This window comes from Colobus angolensis, unplaced genomic scaffold (assembly GCF_000951035.1).
Source record: "Colobus angolensis palliatus isolate OR3802 unplaced genomic scaffold, Cang.pa_1.0 Scaffold66, whole genome shotgun sequence".
In the NCBI taxonomy this organism is placed as follows: Eukaryota; Metazoa; Chordata; class Mammalia; order Primates; family Cercopithecidae; genus Colobus; species Colobus angolensis.
Genome location: NW_012120265.1, coordinates 2,211,824 through 2,220,296, shown reverse-complemented (window position 1 = coordinate 2,220,296; position 8,473 = coordinate 2,211,824). Strand labels below are relative to the sequence as shown.

The following is an 8,473-nucleotide window of genomic DNA, read 5'->3' as shown; positions in this document are numbered from 1 at the left end:
CCATGTTGGCCAGAATTGTCTCGAACTCCTGACCTCGTGATCTGCCTGCCTCAGCCTTCCAAAGTGCTGGGATTACAGGCATGAGCCACCACGCCCAGCCTGACCCTTTTATTTTTGAGAGGGAGTCTTGCTCTGTTGCCCAGGCTGAAATGCAGTGGCGTGATCTCGGCTCACTGCAACTTCCACATCTTGAGTTCAAGTGATTCTCCTGCCTCAGCCTCCCAAGTATCTGGAACTACAGGCGCCCACCACCACACTCAGCTAATTTTTGTATTTTTAGTAGAGACACGGTTTCACCATGTTGGCCAGGCTAGCCAGGCTCGAACTCCTGACCTCAGGTGATCCACACACTTCGGCCTCCCAAAGTGCTGGGATTACAGGTGTGAGCCACCGCCTCTGGCCTTGGCCCATGCCCATTTCTTGCCACTTCACCAAGAGAACCTTGACTCTGAGCTGAGCAAGGGACCCACGTGAACCCTTTCCAAGTCTGATCAAATAGAGGCGGCACCTAATAGGTGCTGACTTCCGGCTTCAGCTGAGGGGTGGCGGGCGGCCCGTGTCGCTGGAGCCCTGAGCAAGTCGCTCAGCTTCTAGGGCATCTGCCTAATAGGTCCCAGAGACACGCAAGCCCTGCCCTGGCTGGAATGAATGCACCAGGGGTAGCAGCAAGAACGCATGCCGATGGCCCTCGGCCAGCTGCTGAACTTGTGCCCTGGACCATAAAAGGAGACCCCAGCTCCTGCCCCAAAAGTACACAGTAGGCGCTCAATGAACCTTTGGGCGGGAGGAGGCGGGTGGAAGCAACTGCCCCCTCTCAGATGCGGGATGCGAAAGCGAAACGGCACGGAGGGAGTCTGGCCGCAGTGCCGGAAAATGAACGGGGTTTTTCCAGTCGGGGCCCTGGTCTTCCCCTGTGAAGTCTCGGGAGAAAGAAGGAGCCGCCTGCCCCGACAGGGCGCCTGTCCCCTCCAGCCTGCCCGCCCTGTCGCCGTCCCTACCTTGTAGTTAACCGGCGGCCCATTCCCAAAGATGTCTAACGCTTGCAGAGGGGACGCCTGCACTGCTGCGGTGGGGTCGTCCAGCAGCAGCAGCAGCGGTAGCAGGAACAGCAGAAGTGGCGACAGGGACATCGTTGCGGGGGCAAAAGTGTGGCGGCTGGAGCGGCTGCTTGGGAAATGAGCGCCTTTAACCAGGGGGTGGTCCCGCCCCTAACCCGGGCCCGCCTCCCGGTGCCCACGCCCCTCGGCCCTGGGCCAGCGTCTCTCCCTCCTCCACTCCTCCCTCTGGGTGTCCCACCCCCACCCCTGCCAGGTGCTGGGTCCCCAGTCACGAGGTCACTGGGCCCCTTGGCAATCAGCCCTGCCCAGGCATGTGAGCCCTGGCGCAAGAGTACCTTTAGGGGAGGTGAGGTGGGGCCTTTGAGACAGACACAGAGAGGCTGAGAGGAATGGTGGTGTGTCCATGCACTCCTAGACTTTCTGGGGGCGGCTAGGGGACTTGAGGCCTGGGACCCACTCTCAGAGTGGGCCTGTGATCTAACGGGGTGACGTCGGATGGAGGCTGGGGATGGGATGGAGGCTGGGGTGTGGGGGAGTAACTGAAATGTTCAGCCCCCTGAGAGTGGGCAAGGCCTGTGTGGCCAGGTCCCCTCCCTCCAGCCTGGCCCGTGACCTCCCTCATGCCCAACCCCCACATCCTGCTCCTTGACCCTTCCCCCTCAAGCTCCTGACCCCAATGCTCCAGACTCCGCTCCGTGGTCCCGTGGGACTGACTCAGGCTTGACCACAGCCATGCCAGAAAGCAGAAGCTGGCACAGGGAGTGGCGTGTCATTTTTCTAGGGTACCCCCCCAGCCTCACTTCCGACTTGGGGTGAAGAGAACTGTCCTTCCTTCTTTTCACCATCTAAGGCTTGTGGGGGGTGGGGGGCAACCTGGCCTTCAAGGGGCACCCATGGGGGAGAGTGGGGGCCTGTGCTGTCTGGGATAGGGGTGGGGCGGCTTGGAGTCCGCCTGGCTTTCGATTTGAGTGATGGAGCCTTAGCTTTCCCTTCTGTGTAATGGGGAGAAGGATAAGGTTTGGGGGACAAGAGCCACCATGGAGGGCTCAGAGGCAGGTGGGGGAGAGTTGTCCCAGGTTGGAGCTTCCGGCAGGCATGGTCAGGCCTTGGTGCCTACACAGGACAGTGGCCCCAGCAGTGAAGGCAGAGAGAATAGCCTGGAAAAAAGGCACAGATGGAGGTTGGAGTGTTGGGGAAATAATTGAGACATTCCGACCTTGCAGGGCCTCACATTCAGGGCAAGACACACCAGATCCTAGGGAAGAAAATGTCCTAAAGACGGCTGGAAGATATAGCTGAGTCCCCAGCTGTGCCCCCTTCTAGCTGTGTGGAAGACCCCGACCACACACACAGCAGCTGGTTTGGGAGCCGGAGTTTCTCTGAAGTCCCAGGGGCTGGATGGTCCCCGAACCCATCCCTCAGACAACCAAACCGTTGGCAAAGCCCTTTTCCTTCTCAAAACCTCCCCAAGACTCACCGCCTCAAGTTTGGTGCTTACCCTATGCCGGGTGGGATTGAAGAAATAACCATAAATATAATTGCTACAATTTTTCCAGTAGTTACCAGCCCAGCCCTATTGGAAGAAATCGTAAATGCAACCCCACAATGTATTGTTCTCTGGCTTGCTGCCAGGCATAGAGTGGGCCTGCAACCGATTTTATCATTGAACCCTCAGAAGCATCCAGTTGGGGCTGGGGGTAGGGGCTGCTGACTCCAGCTGGTAACAAATAAATGGCTGATCAGAGAGGGAAGGCTGTTTTGCCAAGGCCACACAGCCAGCGGTTCAGTGTTTTTAGAGGCCACACGGGCTATTCTCTTCCACCCCCAGCTCAACATAGCTGGGGCCATGAAGACGGCGACCTTTCTCCTGTGAGAACCTAAGTAGTGAGACGCACTATCTGGGCTGGAGTTATTTACAGGGTGTCTCCAGACAGGACACATGGCAGGGACAGTGCCTGGCAAGGTTGGGGGGCTCTGAGACTAAGGGAGGCAGCTCCTGTCCCAAGGTCCCAGCAGTAGACTGGGTCAGAGGGGAGGTTTGTTTATGCAGTTGCTCCAGGTTCAGCCTTGTTGGGCCTTGAGAGGTGGCTGTACAGAACAGACAAGAACAGCGAGGCCCCAGGGTTGGGGAAGGCTGAAAGGACAAGGACATGGCAGTGGTGGTGTGGATTCTGGGTCTGATGGGAGGGTGGTAAACAGGAGTCCAGGTCAAAGATGCCATGAGACCACACATGGTGGCCCATGTGACTTGGGGAGGCTGAGGCAGGAGGATCGCTGGAGGCCAGGAGTTTGAAACCCATCTGGAAAAGGGCAAGATCTTTTTTTTTTTTTTTTTTTTTTTTGAGACAGAGTCTCACTCTGTCACCCAGGCTGGAGTACAGTGGCACAACCTTGGTGCAGGGCTTGGTGCAGCATCGACCTCCCAGGTTCAACCGATTCTCCTGTCTCAGCCTCCCAAGTAGCTGGGATTACAGGCACGTGCCATCAAGCCTGGCTAATTTTTTTTTTTTTTTTTGGATTTTTAGTAGAGACCAGGTTTTGCCATGTTGGCCAGGTTGGTCTCAAACTCCTGACCTCAAGTGATCTGCCTACCTCGGCTTTCCCAAGTGCTGGAATTACAGGTGTCAGCCACTGTACTCGGCAAGATCTTGTTTTTAAAAAAATTTAAAAACAATTAGCTGGACATGGTGACACGCACCTGTAATCCAGTGACTCAGAAGGCTGAGATGGGAGGACTGCTTGAGGCTGGAAACCAGGAGTTTGAGGCCGTGAGCCATGAGCGAGCCGTGTTCACACAACTGCGTTCCAGCCTGGGTGACAGAGCGAGACCTTGACTCTTTAAAAAGAAACACAAAAAACCCCACAGGGCTTCTGCTCAGCGTCTCCTGGGACCTGGCGGTCTGTGCATGGGAGGGGGTGAGAAGAGATCAGAGAAGAGCCTCCAGTGCTGGATGGAGGTGCCGACGTCTTGAGAACATCAAAGACACGGGAGACCCCTCCCTGTGGCATGGGAGGGTTGTGATTTTGACACCACTTGGCAATGAATGAGGAAGCTGTGGATCAGGGAGGGTATATGACTTTTCCAAGGACACAGCTGATGGCTGCGACAGGATTCAAGTTTGCGGGTGGTGGAGGGGAGCAGCTTGGAAGCACTTGAGTGGCTGGATGGGGTCTGGGGTACCCTGAGCAGTTGGGAGCTCAGGATTTGAGTCTCTCTCCTGTATGACCTTGGGCACTGCCTCAACTTCTCCTGGCTTGAGCAGCTAAACTGGGGGAGGGAGGGGTTGTCGGGTCTCAGAGGTGGCTTGGAGTTAAACCCATGGGCCCGGCCTGCTGTGACCCGGTAAACATCACAGTCCCCGACACGCAGAGATGGTACTGAAGCCCAGTCACTGACAACAGAATCACCCACGAAGTTTGATGTTTTATATCTTATCAATAACAACGTACCGTACAAAACCTGCCTCCCAGCTCGCCGGGCAGGCAGTGTGGTGGCCAAGGGCAGCGTAGAAAACCAGGGCTCTTGTCCCAAAAGAGGAGAGGAAAGAGGGTTTTGTAGTCAAGGGAAAACAGAGTCAAAACCCAACATGATCGAAGAGAAGCCCTGAATCTGCATCAGGCGGAAGGGCCGTGGGCAGTGTCGTAACTTGGCCACTGCGGCGGCACCAGTACGGGGAGCTGTGATTCCTAAGGGGGGGTTGGGACCAGCTCACGAGTTTATTTTTTTGAGACGGAGGAGTCTCCCTCTGTTGCCCATGCTGGAGTGCAGTGGCACAATCTCTGCTCACTGCAGCCTCCATCTCCCGGGTTCAAGAGATTCTCGCGCCTCAGCCTCCCAAGTAGCTGGGATTACAGGCACCCGCCACCACACCCAGCTAATTTTTTTATTTTAGTAGAGACGGGGTTTCGCCATTTTGGCCGGGCTGGTCTCCAACTCCTGACCTCAAAAGATCCGCCCGCCTTGGCCTCCCAAAGTGCTGGGATTACAGGCGTGCGCCAAAGCGCCCAGCCTGCGAGTTTAATTATTTTTTTAGGGGTGGCGGACCTTCTCGCAGCGGCCCCATTTGTGGGGATAACCCGGTGTCGGGTTTCACTTCGGGGTTTGGAGGGGAAGTTGGAGTCTGTGGGGCGGGTCCCGCCCGGCCCCCAACGTCACGGCCGAGGTTCTCGGAAGCAGCGGAGTGAAGTTCCTTCCTGCCCTGACCCCAGGTCTATGGCTTAAAAATCAGGGTGCCCAGGCTGGGGCCGCGCAGCCCAGGGGCCCTCTGTAAACATGGCAGGTGCAGCCAGAAGGGGCTTCCGGGGCCCCAGGGGACCTGCGGTGGGCAGGGCAGAGGGTCAGGGTGACCAGAGCCATGGAGAGGGCAATGCCCGGGGAACAGGGAGATATGGGGTCGGGGAGGCAGGACCCCCAACATGGAGAAAGACAAGGGCCAAGAAAGAGAGAGAGAGAGAGAGAAAAGGAGACAGGAGATCTGGAGAATGGGGGAGGGAAGGAGAGAGGGAGGGAAGGAGAGAAGGAAAGAGAAAGAGGGTGAGAGAACCCCAAACAAAAGCCAGAGCCGTAGAAATGAGGACCCCTGGATGTGGCTGGTCTGGTCCGTGGCTCCTGCCGCCGCAGCCTCCGGTGCAGACGGGCCCAGGGGAAGCTCCGCTTGGGGGGGGCCTCCGCACTCAGCGGGCGGCAGGCGGCGGGCCGGGGCCCGGGGCGCGTACTGGGTGCGCCAGGGTGACAGTGAGCGCGTCGTTGTGCTGCACGAGCGAGGCGTGCTGGTAGTGCAGCACCAGCTCCTTCAGCGACCCGTACAGGTTGTAGGGCTCCGCGAAGCCGAAGCCAGTGGCCGTGCGGTAGATGACGCAGTGCTTGGTGTCTCCGTCCACCCTGTAGGGGCAGAGGAGAGGGCGGGTCGGGAGGCTGGCCTCCCCGCCAAGCTTTCCCCGCTCCAGGGCCGCGTGCTCCCCTGTGCCCGATGACCCCACCAGGGACTCCTTCTCAAGGCCTGGCACGCGTCAGGTATTAAATGAAAGCTCTGGGAGGCACGCGGGGATCCCCAGCGCTATGGTCCACTCACACCACGGAGCAGGCGTAGCAGCCCCGCTGGCTGCTCTCGCGGATGAGGAAGGTGCCATCCCGCTTGCCACTCAGCATCTCCTCTGCCTGCGTGCGGTTGATCTTGCCCACGTACCAAGTGCGTTCCTCGTGGTGCGGAAGATCGTCCTCGTCCTCCATCAGCGCGTACTGGCTGGGGTCGGGGCGCGGCGGGGGATGGCGGGGAGGGCCCTGGTCACTCATCTGCCAGCCTCCGAGGCTCCCCAGCTGCCTGGACAACTCTTTCTCCCTGGTGAACTCCTACTCATTCTTCAAAACCCACCCCAATGGCCCCCTCCTCTGGGAAACCCTCCCTGCCTCCCTCCAGGTGGTCACTCACTCCTCAGTCTCATTTTTGATACCCAGCCACTCGTTGATTTTCTTCTGCCGGGCGCCTTTCTGGGTGAGCCACCTGAGAAGCAACAGGAAAGGTGGGCTTGTGCAGTTGTGTGGGTGCTGAGCCCACAGTGGGCCTGTCCTGTGGGAGGCAGGGTCTGGCTGAGAGGGTTCTGGGTACAATATCTCCGGTTGCCACAAGAGGGCAGCGCTGACCTGGCTCAGGGCAGCCTGAACCCAGGGTGGCTCCCCCAGCTCTGCTGGGGAACCCTGACCCATACCCCTCATTTTTCTGTTTCTGTTAATGCTTGTGGACCCCCGCAGAAGATGCCAGCCCAGGCACCTCATCGTCACCAGAGGCTCACTCCAGCACTGCTGGCCTTTGCACAGGGCAGATGTAGGTTCTGTGTCTCAGTCTCCACAGCTGTAAAAGGCTAACTTTACAAAGGGCTTGGAAAGGATCAAATGAACTCATAACAAGCACGGTGCTTAGCATGGCACCTGGCATGCGACAGTGCCTTCCCTGAGGCTCAGGAAGGAGGTGGACACTCTGGCTGAGGTCTTCAGGAGGTTGGTGGGTGGAGGCAGGATTTGAACTGATTTGAACCCAGGACAGGGCTGCCGCAGTCACCCAGCACGGTAAGATGCACAGCAGGCACATTTTTTTTTTTTTTTTTGAGGCAGAGTGTTGCTCTGTTGCCCAGGCTGAACTGTACGGGCGTAATCTCCGCTCACTGCAAACTCTGCCTCCCGGTTCAAGCGATTCTCCTGCCTCAGCCTCTTGAGTAACTGGGATTACAGGTGCACCCCGCCACGCCTGGCTGGTTTTTGTATTTTTCGTTTCAGTAGAGATGGGGTTTCACCATGTTGGCCAGGCTGGCCTCAAACTCCTGGCCTCAAGTGATCCATCCGCCCGCCTTGGCCACCCAAAGTGCTGGGATTACAGTTGTGAGCCATCGCGCCCAGCCCAGCAGGAATTTTTGTAGAAAGCTCCCCAGCTTTCCACAAAATGGAGTGGGATAGGAGTGACACTCCCATTGCACACATGTCTAAGCTGAGGCTGACCTATGGGAAAACTTTCAAGGGGCCCAGGAGGAACCGAGTTTTGGGCCTGGTTGAGAGGAAGAGGACTTGTGGACAGATAAGGTGTCTTGGGGTCCAGGAAGGGCCACTTGGTGGAGAGAGAGAGACTGAGACGCCTGGAGAGATCTCCAGGTGCAGCAGTCATGGGGGAGCCGCCACTTACACAAGGTACTGGTCTCGGATCTTACGCAGCTGCATGAGGTCTGGCTTGAGGCTGTTCATGCGCTTGTCGATCTCCCGGTTGTCCGAGGCCTGGGCCCGCAGCTGCTGCTCCAGCTTTGTGCGGCTCTCGTGGATCTCGGCAATGCGGGACTTGAGCCGCTCAGAGTTAAGCAGGATCCTGTGGGAGGGGTGGGGTGGCGCAGAGGCCTCAGGGTTTTATCTCAGCTCACTGTACCCTCAAACTCCTGGGCTCAGGTGACCCTTCCACCTCAGCCTCCCGAGTAGCTGGGACCACAGGTGTGCACCACCATGTTCGGCTAATATTTTAATATTTTTTTGTAGAGATAGGTTTTGCCATGTTGCCCAGGCTGGTCTCAAACTCCTGGGCTCAAGCAATCCTCCCACCTTGGCCTCCCAAAGCGCCTGGAGTTGCAGGAATGAGCCACTGCACCTGGCCTCCAGGATTTTCTCAAGGACCTACTTTGCACCAGACTATGTGCTTCCAGTCTCTGAGCCTAAGCATATGCTGTTTCCTCTGATTTCTCTTTCTGTCAAAGTCCTATTCATCCTTCAAAACCCATTTCCTTTTTTTTATTTAGAGACAGAGTCTCGCTCTGTTGCCCAGGCTGCAGTGCAGTGGCGTGATCTCGCTCACTGCAAGCTCCGCCTCCCGGGTTCACGACATTCTCCTACCTCAGCCTCCTGAGTAGCTGGGACTACAGGCACCCACCACCATGCCTGGCTA

The 8,473-nt window shown here is 57.6% G+C and overlaps 2 protein-coding genes across 4 annotated transcripts in view; both read right to left on the bottom strand.

Moving 5' to 3' along the window:
- The window catches only part of IFI30 (interferon, gamma-inducible protein 30), a 27,333-nt gene that overhangs the window by 4,099 nt on the left and 14,761 nt on the right, over positions 1 to 8,473 (bottom strand). For 2 of the 3 annotated variants that reach the window (XM_011925778.1, XM_011925780.1), the window contains exon 1: positions 999 to 1,274. In XM_011925778.1, coding sequence (XP_011781168.1) covers positions 999 to 1,130 — 132 coding nt within the window. In that variant the 5' untranslated portion in view covers positions 1,131 to 1,274. Of the gene's footprint in view, positions 1 to 998; positions 1,275 to 8,473 lie in introns of those variants that run through there. The other variant, XM_011925779.1, reaches the window with a different exon arrangement.
- Positions 4,471 to 8,473, bottom strand: part of PIK3R2 (phosphoinositide-3-kinase, regulatory subunit 2 (beta)) — a 16,404-nt gene continuing 12,401 nt past the window's right edge. The window contains exons 9-12 of the mRNA XM_011925914.1: positions 7,730 to 7,906; positions 6,488 to 6,559; positions 6,131 to 6,301; positions 4,471 to 5,940 (exon numbers count right to left, since the gene is read on the bottom strand). Of these exons, the coding sequence (XP_011781304.1) occupies positions 5,733 to 5,940; positions 6,131 to 6,301; positions 6,488 to 6,559; positions 7,730 to 7,906 (628 nt within the window). The 3' untranslated portion in view covers positions 4,471 to 5,732. The remainder of the gene's footprint in view (positions 5,941 to 6,130; positions 6,302 to 6,487; positions 6,560 to 7,729; positions 7,907 to 8,473) is intronic.